This window comes from Leuciscus leuciscus, assembly GCF_965113295.1.
Source record: "Leuciscus leuciscus genome assembly, chromosome: 12".
In the NCBI taxonomy this organism is placed as follows: domain Eukaryota; kingdom Metazoa; phylum Chordata; class Actinopteri; order Cypriniformes; family Leuciscidae; genus Leuciscus; species Leuciscus leuciscus.
The window spans coordinates 33,756,707-33,780,537 of record NC_138736.1 but is presented as its reverse complement, the minus strand read 5'-3'; the positions used below and the strand labels follow the sequence as shown (position 1 = coordinate 33,780,537).

Here is a 23,831-nt window from a genome sequence, read left to right as displayed (position 1 = left end):
GACTTCCTCAGGTCAATTTCCCGCTTAAAACTTTCTCTGCTCGCACCAAAGAGACAGTCTCAGCCAACATGGTTCATTCACAGTTATATCAATTTACACCCAACAAAAAATTAAATAATTTAACTGTCTCTTACCCGAGATGCCTTTACTGCTGCGAGTTCTTTCTGAATCCAGTGATGTTTCTCCCTGGCCCTGATAGCAGCTTTGGCTCTTCTCTCTTAAATTTGGCGAGGTAAGATCAAAGTCAAATCCGCTCTCAGGACCAGAAGAAAACCTCAAGGAATCCCACTTCTGACACCAATTGTAAAAGCAAAACAATAATTAACAATAACAGCATAAGAGACATCAGGATCAAATTGTCCTTAAAAGATATTTATTTCTTGCAAGAAATGTTCCCAATCCATCCACAGATCAGCTGCAGGCGGAGTGAGACTCAGAGCAGAGGTGGGCCAGCTTCTTTATAGTGTTCTTTTTCAAAAGCTATCTCTTACAGCCCCCACTAAACAAAAGACACAGAGGAACCCCTGTGGCTCCCCTAACCCCCTAATCTTCTCACCTCTGAGTCACACACACACCCTTGCAGCTGTACCAATATCATAAAAGAAACTCAAAATACAGCCAAATAAATGTATGGCATTTCATTTGTTAAATCATTGAAAATAAAATACAAAGAAAATATAAATATTTCCATAACAGACACTTTCACCTGAACATGTTTTGCTTAAATGTTTTTTCTTTAATTGGTAATGCGACCTTTTTACACCGCAGACTGAACAAAATGAAGCATTGCTTGGTAATTGGTTGACCTAAATTAGTATTATCTAATTGTGTAGTTAAATTTAACATCTGACAGCTATTCAACCCAATTCATTTGTGAGAGTCTTACCGATGGCCAACACCAGTGAAATATCAACTGATTTGATAACTCTATAAATGTTATATTTTATTACCATTTTCTAAACTATAGCGAATAAACTGTGATAATGTGAGAAACGTTGGGGCTGGAGGGGCCTCACTGCATTAATTCAAAAATTACAGTAATAGCCTATTGTGTAATATTATTCTAATGTAATAATAAATATAATAACTGCTATAATATAATAACTGTTTTTTTTATTAAAGTATATTTTAAAATATAATTTGTTTCATGTGATGTCAAAGCTGAATTTTCAGCATCATTACTCCAGTCTTCAGTGTCACATGATCATCCAGAAATCATTCTAATATGAGGATTTGCTGCTCAAGAAACATTTCTGATTATTATCAGCTTTGAAAACAGTTGTGGTGCTTCTTTTTATTATTATTATTATTATTATTCACATTTATTTAAAATAGAAATAATTTCAAACATCTTTACTGTCACTTTTAATAAATGCGTCCTTATTGCTGAATGAAATCAATTATATATATATATAAGAATACAATGATGTATTTAAAGGGATACTCCACTTTAAAATGAAAATTCTGTCATCATATACTCACCCTCATGTTGTTTCAATTCTTTATGAATTTCTTTCTTCTGCTGAACAGAAAGGAAGATATTTAGAAGAATGTCAGTAACCAGACAGTTTCTGGTCTCATTGACTTCCATAGTATATATTTTTTCCTACTATGGAAGTCAATGGTATCTAAAACTGTCTGGATACTGACATTCTTCTAAATATCTTCCTTTGTTCAGCAGAAGAAAGAAATTCATACAGGTTTGAAACAACATGAGGGTGAGTATATGATGACAGAATTTTCATTTTAAAGTGGAGTATCCCTTTAAGTCTTTTCAATCCATTATTTTTCCTCCTCCTTACTTTAAGAAGTTACTTCATTTGTCATCACACAATGGCCTTTTACCCGTAATCTCAGTTTCATGTTTCTAGCACAAATGCAGAAACACGTCAGTTCTCGCGTACTCACTGTAATGATTCCAGTAAAACTAGTTCATGGTTTAAACTATCATATGAACTCCCCAGACACTGTACCAGTGACAGTCTGAGTGACTCAACACATTTTTAATGAGTTGAAAATAAATTTGGGATTTGGCCTCCAAGACACCAAACCGGTTGTTTGTTTGGTTGATTTGTTTACTATAGTAATTCATTTTTATAGTGGAACTATACATTCAATAGTAAGAATTATCATATATATTTGCAGGATCAATTACCAACTCTGTAGATCAATTCAAAAACAATTTGATTGTCTCTGAACCTCCACGTCAATGACAGCAGCTCACTGTTAAAAGTTTGAGGGACAAACATAAGTCTAAGGAATAACAGAAAAGATCACACATCTCTTAATAATATATAGTTATATATTTATTCATACTGCCATATCCATTTATATTGGTTAATTGTATAAAAAAAAAAAAAGTCGAAGTACAGTCTTTGTGAGGGTTTCAATCCCCATGGACCAAAATCTAATGTCCTTGAGTCAAACCGTGACCCCCAAATTGTAAATGTGTCAGTGTATCCCAAGATCAGAGCCCAAAAACTCCACAAGATCAACACACTCATTGATAACAAGGTAACTTGATTAAGAGGGTGTGTGTGTGTGTGGGTGTGTGTGTGGGTGTGAAAATGACAAGACAGACAGAAAGAGAATCAGATGAGGTTATTCGGCATAAAAGGTAAAAATACAACAAAACAGGAACAAGGGGCAGAATATTTTTTAACATAACCTGAAAACTGCATATATGACTTAAAGCAGTACTATTTAGAAATTACGTCAATGTTTCGTGGCCTTCCCAGTATTACTAGCTTCTAGTAAGTCAACTCGATGTCTGCTATACTACAATTTAAAAATGACAATACTTGTATTATGGAGTTAGATACAAGCACATCAGTTATAATGTGTCAGTGCAACTGCTCATGGTTCATTTTCTCCATTAACTGCAGTCTTAATAAAGGACAAATGCAAAGAAGGGACACAGACATTAAACACAGAGACAGAATATTCCTTGTCAACATGTCTGTTAATGCGAGGAAATCTAAAAGCAGAAAATGTGACTAAAAATAGTATACCCGGAAATACACTGGCATTATTGCGACAGGTTTCCGAAAAACACTTGGCGCAGTGCTTAACTCTGTAATAAGAGAAACATTCTGAACAAATTAGTTGGCTCGCAAGCTTCCCTTACGGCATTCCTAAAAAGCAACGTGACAACATTGATGTGAAAGGAACATGTATGAAGGAAAGTCACATTTCACCCCAAAAATCAAGAGATATAAAAAAAATAAAAAATAAAAGTTTTTGGAAACGCATTACTTTAGGTTTCATTAGTTAACATTAGTTAATGTATTCACTAACATGAACTAACCATGAGCATTTGTTACTGTATACGCTGATTTCACGCAGCCGCCATTTTGAAATCGAAAGTGAGGCTCCGGTGGGAAGAACCCCGGAAGTAAAGATAAACAACAATGCCTTGGATTACCAACCTGAAGCTGCTGCCGCGATTTACACTATTGGATGTTACTATTCAATATAGGATATGTATATAGTTCATTCCTGCTTCTTTTTTTACAATCTGAATTATATATAAAAAAATTTATTTTATTTATAAATGAATTTCACTGTATATAGTCTAAAGTATGAAAGAAATGTATTGACACACCATCATTAAACACAACAATACGCCATCGCATTCACGACTCTCCTGTGATTAAAGGCGACACTTCCGGTTTTCTTCCCACCGGAGCCTCGCTTTCGATTTCAAAATAACGGCTGCGTGAAATAAATCAGCATATTTGTTCATCTTTGTTAACGTTAGTTAATAAATACAGCTGTTCGTCGTTTGTTCATGTTACTTCATTGTGGATTAACTAATGTTAACAAACACAACTTTTGATTTTAATAATGTATTAGTAAACGTTGAAATTAACATAAACAAAGATTACTAAATGCTGTAAAAGTGCATTATGTAAAATAATGTTAATGTTAACTAATGAAACCTTATTGTAATTGTTACCATTCAAGATTTTTTTTTTTTTGTACAAGAAATGAAAACGATTCTACAAATATTTAATTATTTTGTATTGTGACATTTTCATATTAATAAACCAGTTAATTTAAAAACAGATTTTTAAAAATAAATAAAGTGTACAGTATTTATTGAATAGTTTACTTAATTTGATAATGATGTCCAACAGTGGGTATACATGCATTTATATATTGTGTGTGTGTGTGTGTTTATATACATGTATACAAATGTACATATGTATATACAAACACCCGCATGCACACACACATATAAATATATATACACATATATATGCACTTCCTTAATTATATGGAAATAATGAAATAATGTCACAATACAAAAATCTTAATTGTCTTAAAATAAACTTAATTTCTCTATGAAATTTCTCTTATCTGAGGGTTCAAATATAAACCGTTCACGTTTTAAACACAGTGCAGCACTTCTGGGAAAAGCTCAGAGAGCTCTCAGATTTCATCAGAAATATCTTCATTTGTGTTCCGAAGATGAATGAAAGTCTTACAGGTTTGGAACGACATGAGGGTGAGAAATTAATGACAGAATTTTCATTTTTGGGGTGAACTATCCCTTTAATGCTTCCACCTAGAAACACTGATTTCTCCAGGATGGCTCAGATGTGTAGTTTAATGCTCTAGAAGTTCCAGCATGCCTGAAGAAATCTGTTCAGTGGCAGTGTATAACAGAAACTACAGCTACAGTCAGTTATTATTAGTCTCTAGAAAGATTGTTGCATTATGTGAATCACATTTCAGCTTTGTCGTGTTGCTCTGAGAGCATCTTGTTGATCAGCGATTGTCTCAAACCTGATGAAATTGCTCTTATATCATCAGACATACTGTGAACTACACTGAAAGGAGTCATGAGAACTTACAAATGCATAAAAATGTGAAGAAAGAGATCAAGTGCATCACAGATGATCTCATACACAGCTGAAAATGAAATGCACATCTCTGACTGCAAACGGAAGTCAAAAGTCGAGTCAAAATTAAATAAAGACAAAAGACCAAAAAAAGACAAAGCACCTGATGACATCTATGAGTCTCATACTATCACAGCATTTAGAAAACCTTCTTCGAAATACTGCTTTTTATTGCATATATGCATGATTCCTCTGGAATACTTTTGTCTAAAGAGTGCGAGGGAAATAAAATGAGTTCAGTGTGTTAATCCCAGCCGTGATCCTCTCTGTCTGAAGTGTAAAGTGTACTTTTTGGAGCAACTGAATAGAAATTTTATTAAAAGCGGCTTATTGTAATATCATTATTTGAAACAATGAAGTTTTTATGCCACAAAAACAGCATATATATGGCATCCAGCTCATCCGTATTCTTTCATAAAGCCCTATCAAAATATTCTACATATATAGCAACTCATTTCAATAAGGTCATTATCTAATGCTTACCTACAGAAATTCACAAAAAGAAAAATAGACATTTTCACAAGTGGCCTCACATGACTCAAAACAGAGGCTAAACTGAGAAGACCACAATCATGATGAAAACAAGTACAACAAACATTCTAGAACAAACGCTTTTGATTGTTTTCATAATCGGAGTACATCAGCTCAGAAATCATGTTCGTGTACTTTAGAAGTCAGCGGATGACTGATTGTAATCGGTTGATTTATTTGCTCACTTTCTTTTAAGGACGCAGAAGAATCAGTGGCGACGTGAAAAACAAACACCGCTAAAACACATCAGGCCTCATTCATGAAACACAAGAACAAATTAATTACTGTGGAAATTGCTTGCAAAACATCCTTCGGAAATTCAGCTGAGAGGACTTTGTATCTCAGTGGGAAGTTTAAAACTGTCAACGAAACTTTATTATCATGCCTTTGCTATTTCTTTATTTTTTTCAAATGTCTTTTATGTATATATTCTGTTGTCTTACCTTCATCCTAGACCCCGACTTTCAATCTTCAACTTATCTTAAACCATCATAAAAATATTATTACATTTTTTTAAAAAATATGATCTAAACATAAACCACTTCCATGATTGTCATATAACATATAATAATAGATGATAGTATAATGCTAGCAAATGTATGAAATATTTTGATGAGAATAGATTTGATAGATGTGATGAAAATGAAAAATTTCAGTTCAAACAACACACACAAATATATATATATATGTGTGTATGTATGTGTGTGTGTATGTGAATTGTAAACACACATACATACATACATACATACATATATATATATATATATATACACACACACACATATATATATATATATATAAACAAACACACACACACACACATACATACATATATATGTACATATATTTTATATATATACACATACATATACATGATTCTAATGAGAGTGAGAGTGTGTGTGTGTGTGTGTGTGTGTGTGTGAGAGAGAGAGAGAGAGAGAGAGAGAGAGAGAGAGAGAGAGTAAGGTTTGTGTGTGTGTGTGTGTGTGTGTGAGTTAGTTTGTGTGCATGTGTGCGAGAGTGTGTATGTGTGCGAGAGTGTGTGAGTGTGAGAGTTTGTGTATGTGTGTGTGTGTGTATGTGTGTGTGTGTGTGTGTGTGTGTGTGTTATTTGAACTAATTTTTCTGAATCAAGATCATTTCCACCACATCTCAAAGTATGTATTTGGTATTTATTATTTAGTTTATTTTAAATTAATTAATGAGAATGTGAAAAGGGTGTTATTTTTCTTAAGGACCACAAGCCAAGGTGAAGTACTGAATTTATGAGAAAAATGAATTCTGCTTGTTTCATGAATGAAGCCCACTGCCGTTCTCTCCATCATCACGAATGACAGATTTTCACACACACACACACACACACACACACACACACACACACACACACACACACACACACGCACACGCACACGCACACGCACACGCACACGCACACTTCACAGTGCAGCACCCAAGACACTCGCTCATCCGCCCAAAACATACACATTTTCCCACTTGCCTTTTTTAATATAGCCTAAATCTGTATGCCCTGGATCTCGATTGTAACTCTGACACCTTCTAAATAGTACAGACCGATAAATAAATAAAAAGCAAGACTTGGAAATTAATCATGCTTTAAAAATATTCAGTCTCTGCTCTAAGTTTAACAAAGCCACGAGAGCAACACAAACACAGAGAGAAAGAGAATCCATGTGTATGTGTATGTGAGAGATGTGTTTGAATGTGTGTCTTTAGGGGCTCACAGGTTAAAGACCACCATTACTGTGTGTTTGGGGGCAAGAAAGATGAGCTGGTTACCTTGTGATCGTCTCCTGTTTCTACCACGATCTCGAATCAAATCGAGGTGGTCCATCCAATAACAAGTGGCCATTTATTTTTCAGAAAGGCCCCATTGTTCTCCAAAAAGTTTGCAATGAACAAAGTAGCACATTCCCCCAATTCGTCCACTTTAATTACCCTATAAGAGTCTTGTATAAAGCCATTGAATGGACTGTAGTGTTGATTAAAGCTCATGACTGGGTGTGGAGTTCTGTATGTCTCTCGGTCACTCCCGTGCGCTCTGACCCGGGACCCACCAGCACGTGCTCTAGGTGGACCAGGGGGTGAGAGGTCAAGATGCACAGTCCGCTTTACATCATAGAAGGATACAGCAGCGGCAGAACCTCTGGCGGCTGCCGCCCACCGATGGAGGCGGAGTCACGGGTGCAAAGTAGGCGTGAACTTTAATGTTGGGCAAGTGAGTCTAAAGATGAAGATGGAAAAAGAAACAAAGTACATAAAAAAAGAAACTAAATCTAATGCCCAAACATATGGACTGCTCACCAAAACACAATAAACATGAACATCAGTGCATTTGATGATCAGCACAGGCTGATGTGTTGTGTGAGCTCCCTCTTGTGTTCATTACGAACTCTACAGACAGCCGTGTCAACGGATCATCAACTAATTAATGTCTTCTGTTGTCTAATGCTTTTCATTGATTTTAATCAAATAACTGTATGTTGTCTAAAATACAACTGTAATTGTGTATTGTCTAAAATAGACATGACTGCTTAAAATAAATGGTTATTTTAAGCTGTAAAATATGTGCAATTGTTTAATCTTTATATTTAATTTAGTTGTTACAATAACCTTTAAAATATCTATTTTCTATATCTATTATATATACATATATCTTTAATGTATTACACTACCGTTAAAAGGTTTGGGGACAGTACGATTTCTTTGAAAAGAAACTAATACTTTTATACGGTCCAAAAGTGACAGTAAAACACATTTGTAATGTTATAAAATATTTCCATTTCAAATAAAGGCTGTTCTTTTGAACTTTCTATTCAAAGAATACAGAAACAACTGGTTTTAACATTTACAATTTACATTTTACATTTTTAACATTTACAATTTTAACATTTACAATTTAAATTTACATTTACAGTTTTGTTTTTACAATTACATTTATGCATTTGGCAGTTTATCCTAATTCATAACTTTTCAGTAAGATTTTTTTTTTAATAAATAAATACTTTTATTCAATAAGGATGCATTAAACTGATCAGAAATTACAGTAAAGACATTTATAACAAAAGATTTCTATTTAAAATAAATGCTCCATTTAATTCTATTAAAATAATCCTGAAAAATCATGGTTTCCACAAAAATTCTAAGCATCAAAATTGTTGATTGATAAGAAATCTTTCTTGAGAACCAAATCATCATATTGGAATGATTTCTGAAGAATCATGTGACACTGAAGACTGGAGTAATGATGCTGAAAATTCAGCTTTTCCGTCACAGAAACAAACTTTATAAAAATAAAAATAAATTCAAAAATGGTTATTTTAAATTGGAATAATATTTCTGTTTTTACTGTATTTTCCATCTAATAAATGCAGCCTTGGTGAGCATAAGACACTTCTTATGAACCTAAACCATACTGGATGGAACCTAATTTCAGATTTCGAGAAGCATCACACATCATCAATGAAAATATCTAATCAGAGCAATTATTTACACTTGTAATATCTTTAGAACCCATTTAAACAAATTCATACATTTCTTGAACCATACCAAGAACTGCAAATCAAACCTAAATCTATACATATCCCAAATAAGTTGTATTGTAGTATATCCATAAGATAAGAAACAACAAACCACTATGTTTTACCTCTCACTGCATAAGCATAAAAAGGTCTCACCCTCAAGCGCTTGATGCCGGCGCGGGTGATCTGTTGACAGTCGTACAGCTCGATGCGGTCCAGGCTGTGACAGGTTTTCAGATGCTCTAATGAAGCATCTGTGATGAGCGGGCAGTTGTCGAGCTCCACCACCTCCAGTCGGTCGTGAGCACAGGGTCCACTGCCCAGCTGCCTGATGCCATCATCAGTAATCAGCTCACAGTGGGACAAGCTCTGAAACATCAGTGACAACAACAAACACATAAACAAGCCCATAACACCCAAGGAATGTTTCCGAAATTATTAGTATTAATTACATATTCGGATTAATTGCAATTAATAAATCACATGTATAAATATTAGCTGAGAAAAGCCCTCAAATGAAAATAAGACATTGTGACATTATTGTGGCAGATAAAAAAAATTTTAAATCATTTTTTTTTTATTAATAATCACACCAAGCTAACACATTAAATTGACCCCACTAAAATACAAATGTATGTTTTTTTTTATTGTAAATTTTGTTTTTAAACCCTTACCAGAACCTGGAGTCGAGGGCAGTGTATAGATAGCTGGATGAGCGTTCCATCTGTAATCTATAGAGAAAGATTAAAAGTTATAACAAGGCTTTTATAACATTTTATAGAGCAATTTACATGCATTAATAAATAAATAAATATATATAATTATAAATATTCATGCTAACTGCATTCATTGATAATCAACAAAAGAGTAAATCAAATTAGGAACTATAATCCTTTTCATTTCAGATAAGACAAATAATTGCAATCACACAGTCAATGTCTATAATAAAAATATATTTTGGGATCTAGGGGGTCCTCTAGGTCCTCTAGTCCTCTTTGTTAAAAAAAAAAAATCCTCAAGTTATAAACAATGATTATAAAAACCCAAATGTAGAATTAGAGGATACATTCAGACTTGCAATTTAACCTTCAAATAAACAAACTACTCTGCTCTGATTGGTCAGATGGCCAGTCTGTTGTGATTGGTCCACCACTTACAGCGCATGTTGAAAATATCTGAATTTCAGCTCCGGATCTTCCTCAGCACTTGATACACAGTAATACTTTAAATGAGACTTTAAAATTCTGCAGCAGAGCGATGACATCTCAGATCATTAACAAACTCCCTGTTACAAATATGGTAGAACTATCACTCGTACCACCTAATCAAAGGCGTCAGATTTACTGTATCAATTCGAGCTTGAGTCCTCATGCTCTGCAAATGCATGCAAAGTGAATTTGCTTTCACATGCGCAAACTCTTCCAAACTCTTTAGCACAAACTCTTCCAGGCCTCAGCTACAACTACAGTGTTTGAGGACGGGTCAAAGCAGTGTCATTCACAGGCAGCATAAGGCCATAAGCTGGCATTATGCAAATGTTATGCAAAAACCTTAGTAGGTTCAAGAAGGAAGACAGACAAGAATTGCAGAACTGATTCCTTCTCTTGCGAGACATTTGATCTTTGAAACTTTTTACTTTCACAAAGAGCTATACTGCACTCTACATGAAAAGTAATATCCAAAAAAGCATAATAGGGGCACTTTTAAGAGTCTCCATATCAATTTCAAAGACTTTGAGAATTATCATCAGCAAAAGTGATTGATCACTTCAATGGACTTCAATTGAGGGTTTCATCAAATGATATATGCATAATGTAGAATTAATAAAAATGTAAATACTGTATTTAACAACATTTTAACATTTTGTAATCATGTATTTTCATTCTGACTCACCTGTACACACTCTTCTAAATCCATCTTTTCTAGTTCATGACAATTCTGTAAAATAAGAGGAAATGATGTGCTTGATTTCTGTTGTTAGAAGCTCCAGAGGTTCAGCACAGATGGAGGTTTGTGGTTGTCAGATTGCTTACTCACCCGTGCTAGTGAGGTGAAGCCTACATCTGTAAGCTGAGAGCAGCGAGCCACCTCTAATATTCTACAGAGACAAAAATGTCAATGGTTCGAAGTTGAAAAGAGGATACAAATTGGGTAATGGGTGATTGCATGCAAATGCATGGGTTTGATTATGTGTGTGTGTGTGTGTGTGTTATGTACCTGAGACGAGGGCAGTTTTGGCCCAAGGCATTGAGAATAGCATCTGTGATGTTTGCACAGCCAGACACACACAAAGACTGCAGCCGATGGCACCCGCGACATATGGTTATAAGACCTTCATCTGTGATCTGCTGCTCGATTCACACACAGAGATATACCTAGATGAGGAAACCATCCCATCCAGTGTATGAGAGAATGTGAATGTGTGAGTCTTACTGAACACGTCTGCAAATTGAGTGTGACCAGCTCTGGACAATGTGCTCCAATATGCTTTAATGCTTCGTCTTCCAACTATAAAGAGAGAAAACATAAAAGAGAGACAGATAATGTGCTACTAAACGATTGATCGGATTTAAAGAGACAGTACGGTACTTCCGTCATCATTTACTCACCCTCATGTTGTGTCAAACCCATATGTTTTTACATAGAATACAAAATGTGGAGATTCAGTGACAACAAATCAATGACAACAATTACCATAAAAGTCTTCTAAAGAGATATGATAGCATATGGACTATGTTTATCTGTTTATCTTTGTGTCTTTTGTTCTTTTTGCCCTTATCAGGTTATTATTGCATGAAAAAGGAAGTTTCAATGTTGATAACCATGGTTAATCTAGATGTTAAAACATGAACCACATTTTCACATGTCAGTTGATGAATAATCTTTTGCTTTTTGTAAACACTGTGGCCCGTTTGCTTAACTTGTGCGTCAACCAATGCCATGAGTTTGGGTCAGGACTATATACATATACTTTTATCTTTTGAAGCTTTTATCTTTATATTTTCACTTTCATTTAAATTTTATTCTTTTTGTTATGTGCTTTTGTAATTATTATTAGTTTTTGTTGTTTAATTAATTTCTACATAGCTTTAATTTTTATTTCAGTATTAGTCATTTCAGTACTTAAATTTTAATTCAAGCTTTTTTTTTCATTTTAATATATATAATTTAGTTTTTAACAATTGTGTTATGTACTTATATATATGTATATAGCTTTATTTTTTATTTCCAATTTTAGTTTTAGCAATTTTAGTACTTTACCTTGAACTTTTTTCAGTTAGTTGCCAAGGCAAAAGGTTTTGTTCCTTCACATTAGTTAACATGAACTAACAAAGAACAATTCGTCTACAGCATTTATTAATTTTAGTTCATGTTAATTTCAACATTTACTATTGTGTTATTAAAATCAAAAGATGCATTTGTTAACATTAGTTAATGCACTATGAATTAACAAACAATAAACAATTATATTTGTACCAACATAAACAAAGATGAATTACTAAAAAAAAAATTGCTCATTATTAATTCATGTTAGCTAATGCATTAACTAATGTTAACAAAAGATACCTTATTGCACACCTTATGGTTTTACATTTAGATATTATTTTAGCTTTAGTTCAATTCGAAATGCTACAAGTGGCTTTAAATAACACAGAAAAGGGGAAGAACAGCGAAGAGGGCTGAAGGATGATGTGAAAGTCCAGTCTCACCTGTGTGCAGCCCTTGAGGAACAAGCCTTTGAGTCCTGGACAACATCTCACAAGTGCCTGTATGCCGTCTTTGGTCACCTGATCACACCACGAGATGTTCAACTGCTCTAGCAAAGGACAGCCCTCGCTGAAATGACACACAGAGAGACATTTAGCCCTAGAGAAGCATTCTGCATAACCAGCAAGTGTGTGTGTCTGCGACCTCTGACCTCAGAGCTTTGAGGGACAGGTTCGTGATTGAGGTGCAGGAGGCGAGATCCAAGTGCTTCAGTTTGGGACAAAATTTACTCAAGCTGTTACAGGTACTGCAAAAAAGACAGAAGTTCAATGGAGATCAAACAGCACTTTCTCTCTCTTTCTCTCTCTCTCACACACACACACACACACACACACACACACACACACACACACACACACGCACACACACCTACCTGTCAGTGATCTTGGTGCAGCCATTGAGACTGAGCAGCTCAATATTTCTGCAGTTCTGGGCAAACGTTCTACGAGAGAAAGGAAATTTTACATGATTAAACTTTAAACAATGCTTGAATTTCCCTCCAAGTCGCAATAATGTCTTTAGTCCATATGTGATGTCCTTCAGAATGGAAAGCATTACTAAACTCATTCTTATTAAAGAGGCAATCTACTTTCTTGACAGGTCTAAAAGTCAACATGAAATGGCATGAATGTTGCGATAGTCTTTTCTTCCTTATTGTGACGTATATCTGAGTGTAACGGCATCTCATACAAGAAAACATGTAGGGCGGGACTTGATTTTGTCCATGGGGTTTTGATTGGATGGTTGTGGTTTACTATTGGTCGATCTCATGTGAGTGACAGGTTGTCCCGCCCTCACGCCAGTAAACGCATCATCAGAGAAGAGAAGAGATGTTGCTGAAAGAGGGAGGGGAAGTTATTTTGATAAAAGATTACAAGGGTGCATATATAAAAATGAAAAAAAAGAATGACGTGAACGAATCAGTTTTTTTTTATTCAAATGATTGACAGGCAAAAGCGTTTCTGATTGGTCGGTCTTTTCTGCTTTAGAGTTGACACAGGCCCTGTTTAAACGGGGTATTAAGATGCGTTTTGGTCAGCAGCTTTCGTTTCTGCTCGGATAGCCACAAGACCACACCGAACACTGTGAGTGTGTTAGAAATCTGGAATGGTGAGAGAACATTGTGCTTGGCACGTTTGTCGTCTTCAAACCAAATTTGGGTCTCAAGCCGGAAAAAAAGTTCAATCCCGTCTGGCTAGCATGCTTCCCATTATGTTTAAGCATTAGGTCAGTAGGCAGAGAGTAGACGGGGTTTCAAACACATTAGATCACATGAGCGTTAACTCTACAAAATCAATCCGGTCAAATGCGCTTTCGACTACCTCTGGTAGTGGTCGAAAGTGGACCAGCTCAAAATATTTTGAACCCGTTTACACCTGTATTTAGCGTCGTCCACTTGTGATCTGATCGACCAAAACGCATCTTGATACCAGATGTAAACAGAGCCACAAAGACAGGTGGGCTCTCTCACAACACCTATTCTAATTCAATGAGATCTATTAGGTAGTAGGGACATTTCATCATTCACACCAACTTCAAAATAGAACCCAACAATTTCCCTGAGATAGCATGAACTGATATAATGTATACCCTACCATTTAAAAATTTGGGGTCTGTATGATTTTATAATGTTTTTGAAAGAAGTTTCAGTAACACTTTACATACAATAAGGTTCATTAGTTAACATTAGTTAATGTATTAAAGGGATAGTTCACCCAGAAAGGAAAATTAGCCCATGATTTACTCACCCTCAAGTCATCCTAGCTGTAAATAACTTTCTTCTTTCAGACGAATACAATCAGAGTTATATAAAAAAATGTCCTGGCTTTTCCAAGCTTTATAATGGCAGTGAATTGCTGTTTCTGTTTTGAAGTCCATCAAAGTGAATCCATCCATTATAAAAGTGCTCCACACGGCTCCGGGGGGGTTAATAAAGGCCTTCTGAAGCCAAGCGATGAGTTTGTGTAAGTAAAATATCCATATTTAAAACTTTATAAATTAAATAACTAGCTTCCGGCCAAACGAACATACGGATTCCACTTAAGTCTAAAGCGCAACTTATGCGAGTAATGCGACGCACTGCTGATATTTACGCTACGCCATGACACACTACGCCACTTCCGACGTCACAAGTTGCGTAGGTTGCGCTGTAGACGTAAGTAGACTGCGTATGGCCGTTTGGCCGGAAGCTAGAATTTGACTTTGTAACGTGATAAATATGGATATTTTTCTTACACAAACGCATCGCTTCGCTTCAGAAGGCCTTTATTAACCCCCCGGAGCCGTGTGGAGCACTTTTATGATGCTCTTTGATGTCATATACACCTAGGATGGCTTGAGGGTGAGTAAATCCTGGGATAATTTTCATTTTTGGGTGAACTATCCCTTTAACTAAAATGAACTAACAATGAGCAATACATTTGTTACTGTATTGGTTAATCTTTGTTAATGTTAGTTAATAAAAATACAGCTGTTCATTGTTTGTTCATGTTAGTTCACAGTGCATTATGGGGCAGTCATGGCCTAGTGGTTAGGGAGTTGAACTGGTAACCCAAAGGTTGCTGGTTCGATTCCAGAGCCGGTGGGAAATGACTGAGGTGCCCTTGAGCAAGGCACCTAACCCCTAATTGCTCCCCGGGCGCCACACAAAGGCTGCCCGCTGCTCTGGGTGTGTGTATCCACGTTTGCAGTGTCTGTGTGTGTTAACTACTCACTACTCTGCTCCTAATGTGTGTGCATTAACTTGGATGGGTTAAATGCAGAGGTCAAATTCCAAGTATGGGTTACCATACTTGGCCGTTACGTGTCACTTTCACTTTTCACTTTCATTACCTAATGTTAAAAAATATAAATGTTAATAATGTATAAGTAAATGTTGAAATAAATTTTGACTAAGATTAATAAATGCTGTAGAAGTATTGTTCATTCTTAGTTCATGTTAACTAAGGTAGTTAACTAATGTTAACTAATGAACCTTATTGTAAAGTGTTCCCGAAGTTTCTTATGCTCACTAAGGCTGCAATAAGAGCTGCACGATTCTGGAGAAATTGAGAATCACGATTTTTTGTTTAAAATAGATAACATGATTATTCCACGATTCTAAATAGGCAACTAAACAAAATAACATGCAATTTACTAGAGGTCTGACAAAATGTTAATTGCTGCAGTGCATTTAAAAAATATATAATCAACTTTGAAGTTGGTTTGAATGAATGATTCAAAGACTCAATCATAAAGACTTCACTTGTTTCATTACTGGATGAATCAGCGCTTTTGAATGAATCTCTTGAATAAATGATTCAATGACAAATACATTTTAAGTCACCTGTCGCCATCTACCGGTGTAATGGTGTAATTAATACAATCTTTACTTGAAGCGTCAAGTTACTTTTTTAAAAGGTGATTTACTCTATTTTGATTGCTACCGCAGACATCAGTGTTTATATACGAACTATAGACTTTTATTACAGCACTTCTGAGATCCTCTGAATTATTCTAAGACAGAAATAACGATTCTGTGTGATTGAAAAGACTGTTTGTGAAGCTGTTTCACACCTATACATAACAACTGCTCTCTCTGGCTCAGAGGCAGCACCAGAACAGCATTTATTTGAAATAGAAATAATTTGTAACAAATGTAAATGTAAAAGAACACTTTCAAATGGGTCTTTAAGAATGAATATTCATCTTTTTGCTGTGAAAATGTGCTCATTAAGCATTCATCTGCTACCTCTTTCTTACCTGAGCGCACTATCTCCGACCCCGAGACATCCTCTAAGACTCAACTTCCTTAGAAAGCCTCCACACCGCTTTGAGATGTTCTCCACCACACGACCCTATACATGAAGAGATTTTTAAGATCTGTTAGCCACCTTCATACTAAATTACATCTGAAATTGCTTGTATTTTAATAGCTAGAAGAAAATGTTGACTTCATCTGTCAAAAAAAAAAAAAGTCTACTGACCTCAATGTCTCTCTGGAAGTCAAAGAGGTCAATGCGCTGCCAGTTACTTCCATCCAGGGCTAACAGGTTCCATGACTGAGACAAAGAGAGCAAGTGAGAAACAGAAAATCAATAATCATAAGCAACATACAGTATAATTCACAAAATACTGTTTTTGGATGGCTCATGAAATGAACAAATGTCAAAATAGACACTTAATGTGCCACAAAAAACCAGTCTAATCTATAAAGTCCCTAGACTAAATCACACTTACTCGTGAGACTTGTGCGCAGCGGCAAAGTGTGACTACATCTAGAAATGAGAAGATTCTGTGGGGAGAAAAGAGAAGAGAACATCAAAACCATTAGCAAACATCATTAACAAATAGTTAGGATAGAGCGTGTCATTAAAGTCAGTCATTATTTATATGCTATAAAGACAGCAAAGATAAGGAAACATGATGGAGATGGAGATGATTAATACTATTAACAAAAAGAGATGATTTAAATAAGTAAATGAAGCAGGAAGAAAGAGAAGTATCGAATGGGTTTCACACCAACCGTAACAGCAGTTCCTTCGGCAGCTTCTTGTTAATAACAGCCTCGTCGTTATTGGAGAACATCTGAGGAGAGAGAAAGACATTCATTTATAAAACTGTGCGTCTTGTGAGTTCAAAGGTAAACAGCGTTTACAGTGTTTTGCAGCAAATCAAACACTTTTAACAATAAAAAAGACGACAATACTTTAGTTCGAACCACAGAATGACAGAACAATAGTGGTCGATTTCAAGTTTTGTTGAAAAGTGTCTTTCGTGTTCTAATGCAGAGGCTTTGGCTTTATAACAAGGTTCTTTAAGGCATTACACAAGCTTCAAATTAAGTTTACATTTTAAGTTCATACAAAGATATGCAATACCAGAGAATGAAATATTATGAATGCATCAAACTATTTTACAGAAATAACTTTCATGTTACCCAAACGCTATTTACGGTGTCAAGAATGACTCCTTAAACGTGCCAGTGTTGTTTTAGAATTATTTACATACTATTATGTTATTTATTAATATTTTTATTTTGTTTATATCTTTATATTTTCAGTTAATTTTCATGAAGTTTAGGTCATTTTGTTTTTAGCAATTTTGTTATGTGCCTTAGACATTTTTTTTTTTTTTTTTTTTTTGGTAAAACTTTACAATAAGATTCTATTTGTTACCATTACTTTGTTCATTAGTTGATATGAATCCTATTATATGAATCCTCTTGATATGATACTAACCATAAAAAACTTCTACAGTATTTATGAATCTTAATTTCAACATTTACTAATACATTATTAAAATCAAAAGTTGTATCTAACATTATTTAATAGCCCTGAGCTAGCATGAACTAACGATGAACATTTGTATTTTTATTAACTAATATTAACGTATTGCTCATTGTTAATTAATGATTGTAAATGCATTAACTAACATTAATAACTAATGAGACCTTATTGTCAAGAGTTACCAATATTAATTAATAGTAGTAACACTTTACAATAAGGTCTAATTTGTTAACATATTAACTATGATGAACTAACAATGTGCAATACATTTATTACTGTATTTATTAATCGCTATCTAATGTTAACAAATGCAACTTTTGATTTTAACGCATTTGTAAATGTTGAATTTAATATTCACTAAATGCTGTAAAAGTATTGTTCATTCTTAATTCTTGAGTAGTTAACTAATAAAACCTTATTGTATATTAAACTATGTATGCATGTATATGTACGTTTTTTTTATCAACGTAAACAAAAATGAATAAATTTCTGTTTTAGCAACTGTTGTACTTCACTTACACTTAAACTTATTTCAGTTAATTTATAATTTTCATCAATTTCAATTACTGAAAATGACTTTTTAATAGTTTTAGTCATGAGATGACAAAAATCCGTCAGACTCCGGCCTCAAAAAGGACTTTATTTGACCATATATTTCCCCTTAAAGTTGCCTTATAAGGTTAGTGGAGGTTTCTTGCACTCTCTCTCTCTCTCTGACCTTTAGAATTGTAACGATCTCTTGCAAAGTTTGTTTGTGCTTCCTCAATCCCACACAAAGCCTTCACACATTCTCTTTTCAGCTCATGGTAACACTAACAGCAGGAGGAATATCTAAGACCAGTCCCGGTTTATCTAGACGTAATATTTTCACCACACTAAGAAAAGTCTGTAAAAATAGGACAAGAAGTACCGTGTTAATAGGAATTGCCCGTATTGATTTTCACTGGGGTTTCACCCATATTTTACGTATTGCATTGTGTTGTAGGGTTAAAGGAAATGTCTATAAACTTGACAGATAATGTCCTGGCAGAAAATTTCCAGTACCCTATTTTTTCTAGGAATTAGGCAATTCACAGCACTTGTTTTCCTTCATTCTGTCATTTAATTGGCAGTAGTGCCGAATGTATTTTAACATTGAAACAATGAAACAAACTAAATTATTCTGAAAAAAGAAATTTAATCCCAATTTCTACAGTTGAAATTTAGTCGTATAGGGTTGAATCAATGTGTGCCGAACATACTAGAAATGAACACCAGAGGTCGTAACTTGGTTTCATCCAACCACAAAACCTTTTTTCCAAATGGTAACAAGAGAAACAGATTGTCTTTCTGAATAATTCAGTCCAGACCGGATGTTCCTTTTTTTTTCTTTTTTTTTTTTTTGAGACGTGACAACCTCACATCCAAATATAGTGGAGCGCACATAAATTGTTCTGTGTGCACTGGAAATTCCTTTGTAAAAACATGTCTATTTGTATCCCTGTCTTGATCTGAACAAGAATTTGATCTCAGCAGTCTGGGATCAAATTGATTCACTAATCAACAATGAAACCTGCCGGGAAAACCAACAGGAAAACCACTGTCCAATCCCATAAGAATCATCTCTAATAATCAAAAATTGAAGTTTTCGTTCACCCAAAATCATTCAAATAAAAAGTTACTTGCCCCTTTTCTTCTAAAAGAATGTTAAAATGTTTTTCAATAATGAAAAAGAATGAGTACTGCAACATAAAAGTATAACGTATGACTCATATTTCAACTTTTATGAAGCCAGTTGATAACATTTCAGTTGTTATTCTCTACACACACTCTGAAATCTCACATCCAAACCTGGCAACTCGAGACACACTGTTGCTGGTTTGATGTCAAAGCTTTAGAATGTATAATGTGAGAGGAACAATCCACATCAAGGGATCAATAGGAAAGTCCACACTATGACAGATAACAACACGAGCGATATCGTATGAATCCCTCTCAGAACTGTTTTTCCAGCTGAAGAACAATAAAAACATTCACAGCCAATCAGAGTCCATGTGACATTAAAGAGATCAAGCATTTAAAGTGACAGATGACGACAACTGCGTGTGCTTATAATAAACAGAATGTTATCGTCCATTGGTGTGAACACCACAGTGATCTTTACAGCTCTCATTCTTGGTGTGAACGGGATTTTTTGAACTTCACGACCCCAACGCCCGTTTCCTTTCATTATAAAGGAGGGAGGAAAAAAATCACTTGGACATTCTGCTAAACATCTCCTATTGTGTTGCACAGAAGAAATCCAGTCATACAGGTTTAGAACGACATGAGGGCGAGTGAAATAATGCCAGAACTTTCATTTTTGGGGTGAACTATGCCTTTAAAGCACTGACTCAGCTGAGAGAGAAACAATATGTTAGACAGCTTACAGGTATTCTTTATCACAAACTCTCAGTTGTGTTGTTCCTCTTTCTTTTCACCCATCCATTCTCTTTCCATTTGTTTGTTTGTTTAAGGATAAGCCATGTGACATGCAGACTGTTACAAACCAGGAATGATTGATCCCTTGTTTCCAGCTCATCAGAAACACTATATCGCCGGACGACTTTTCTCATGACCAGCTCCCTTTTATATGTCAATGTCTCCTGCAATTGTTTTTACATGGATGGATCTCTCAAAGACGTGTGTGGGTAATACTTTGATACCAAATAAAAATAAAATGGAATAATTCTTAAGTGTATTATATATTTAGGCTAGTTTATTATTTTACAGAGAATATAGTCATTTGTCTCCTTATAATTATAATTTATTATCCTTATAATTTAATGAGAATAATAATTATTAAGAATATACAAATTACAAATAAAAGGTCTAGAGCATATATTTCATCCCATAACTAAAAAATAATAATATTAATATTTAAAACTTTATATATAATAATAAACTTTATTTTTATAGCCATTTATATATTTTTGCTTTTTTATATATATATATACACTTTATTTTAAAGCGACATAGCACAAAGTGCTTTACTATATACTGTGTGTGTGTGTGTGTATATATATATATATATATATATATACACACACACACACACACACACACACACACACACACGATTATACTACACGATTATACTACAGAATAATCAGTTATTAATATTTCGTTGGATCTCTCTTATTTTTTGTATGTCTTCATAATTTCTTTGTATGACAGTCTGGACAAAAATTATGTCACACAATTTGGCATGTTTCATTGCATTATCACAAATGAATCAATTGACTCAAGCACAACTACACAATATGCTTACAAAATCTTTAACAGTTTTTTTATATATATATATATTTGAATAAATGGTACACGTATTCGATTTACTTAAATGAGGGAATATAATCATTCTTTTGTTACAGTAGGTGTTGTTAATAAGAGTTGGTAAAGCAGCTACTCCTTTTATTTTGTTTCCAGGTTTTCTGAATATCTTTGCAGTAATATACAGTAAACTGCTACTGAGTACAGCTCAGCTACTCCATGAACACTTCTTGTTATCACCTCTGTCATATTAGGTAGCTTCTCATGACAAAAAAAAAAAAAAAAAAAAAAAGTTACTTCCTGGTTTACATGTAATGCAACACAGTTTCTTGCTCTCTGATTCGCTGGCTTTACATTCGGTTGACACATAAACAACCCCATTTAAACAGTAACATTTAGGTCAACACTGACTGTGTAGCCAGGTTACCACTGGTACAATACTGAAAATGTAATATGGCTGTGCTCCTTTTACCATTACACTAGCCAAATGCAACTAAATACGTGTATGTAAAGGCAAAATCAGTCCACCAGCTGATGCTATATCCATGTTTTCTGACAATATCGCAACAATCAAGGAGCCAAACATAATATGAGCTGTCAGTTATTTGTAAAGATCACTCTCATGCTGCCGTCTCCAAAACAATGTCCAGATAATCACTCTGATCCTAAAAAAAGAAACAGGCTTAAGCTGGCCACAATGCATCGCTGCTTAAAGACTGATTACATTCATGCCTTTGCAATATACTGAGATTAGGCCTAGTACCTTTACAAACATTTACTATAGTTATCACAGTTTCCACTTAAATGGCACGGTTGCTGTTGCAATGTCTCATAATGAAGTATTATGGGTCTTTTAAAACATTATAAGAAGCTGTCAGAATGCATGACATTTTAGGCATTTGAATTATTGCATCACATGTGTTCACATCGTTACATTACTTTTGCTATAGAGGACAATAGTAAATGTTACAAAGATGCATTGCCACTTTCATTATGTTATCATAAATAAATAATTTAAATGGCATACAAAAGTTGATTTGGACGTAATGTAACACCTTGGCTGGTTAATGTGGCTTTGAAGGTTGTTCACTGTTTATAGATAGTTAAGTAATTGTGGTTAAAACCGGATACCATCGTAAATTTTCGGTAGTCTTATTAGGGAAGAGCAACATTGTGGTGTTATTTAACAAATTAATCTTTAGTAACTTGGCTACAATGTTTCACTTTGACATTGTCTGACTGCCCAGAGTGCATGTGTGGGTCTGATCTTTAAAAGCAACTCTATAGACATAAACCCCCGATAAAAGCATCAATACCATGTGGCTCAACGTTGCGGCTGTGTCTCAAAACCTAGTGAGCTCCCTATCTAGACAGCATCAGATGCGCCCAAAACTGCTACACGCGCCTATGAAGTCCCGAAAATGCAGTCTAGGTAGTCAACTCACTAAGTTTTGAGACACCCGATGTAAACACAGTTATAACTTGTTTAAACACGGCTGATCTTGAGCCTTCAAGGGGAACAACAAACTAAATGTTTGCGTAACCCGGCCCAACTGCTTTCTGTGGTGATGAGTTGTGATACGCGATGTGTTTTATCGCGTAAAGGCCCGTGTATATATCCAGCTTTTGTTTTGGCCGGCTGTTTTCCCCCACTCCAGCCTGCGGTGGGCCTACCAGCATTATCCGTCTCCTATAATCTCAGCTAACCAGTTTAATTCATAAAAACCATCGAAGCGTACATCGCAACCTACTGTTGCTTCGCGTAAATAAGCGAGAAATTTTAAAGCACCTTTTGAGCCACACTAAGCTTTAATCAATGGTTGTGTTTATACAATTCGACACAAAGTAGGCTAGATTTCACAAGAGAAAAAAATATATAGCTACTTAAAAGGGATATAATGATGTATTTGATGCTGCCTTTGGTCAACATACATTAATGAATGTGTTTTGACTGTCAAGCGATTAGAAGAGCTGAACTCGTATATGATTGCGGAAGCTCGGCCTCTTCTACTGCAATAACACGTATAATCCTGTATTATTTCAGGCGTTTAGTAGTAAAAACGAAAGATTATTTACATCGACATGTCAATCTGGAAATAAACAGTGACTACTCGCCTCAAAGCGACTCCGAGAGACGCCGTTCACCTCCTTACCCATCCCGAACACTATAAAGTCGGTAAACCGGAGAGGAAAAGCGCGTCCGGTTATTAAAAGGACGCAGATGTGTCGGTGCCGCTGGGTTCCGTCGAGCTCATGCCGTAATTCACTTCATTTCTTCGCGTTTGTATATGGCGAAGATGCAGAAGAGCCCCAGTGGTTGAAGTATGAACAAATCAAGCTTATCTCCTGGTGTGTTGCGGATCACCCCCTCCCCTTTACCATGACAGTTTCCCCATCTGAAAACTACTATTAACTTATTGTTCATAAATATTGCAGTGGTAACTGTCCATAAGAATCTGCCAGTCTGCTTTCATATTTGATACTTTAAAGCTATGTGTAATGATGTGGTAACCGTAGTAAAAGTAATAGTC

At 35.0% G+C, this 23,831-nt stretch overlaps 1 protein-coding gene across 1 annotated transcript; it reads right to left on the bottom strand.

Moving 5' to 3' along the window:
• Positions 1-2,293: 2,293 nt before the first annotated feature.
• Positions 2,294-23,669, bottom strand: fbxl20 (F-box and leucine-rich repeat protein 20). The gene is made up of 15 exons (XM_082186248.1): positions 23,416-23,669; positions 17,250-17,311; positions 16,964-17,018; positions 16,711-16,785; positions 16,487-16,581; positions 13,119-13,187; positions 12,897-12,992; positions 12,688-12,814; positions 11,411-11,485; positions 11,195-11,325; positions 11,015-11,075; positions 10,871-10,915; positions 9,652-9,708; positions 9,134-9,346; positions 2,294-7,680 (listed from the first exon to the last, which is right to left on the bottom strand). Exons 1-15 carry the CDS (start codon positions 23,455-23,457, stop codon positions 7,573-7,575), a joined length of 1,311 nt encoding a protein of 436 aa, XP_082042374.1. The 5' UTR covers positions 23,458-23,669; the 3' UTR covers positions 2,294-7,572.
• Between the last annotated feature and the right edge of the window lie 162 nt (positions 23,670-23,831).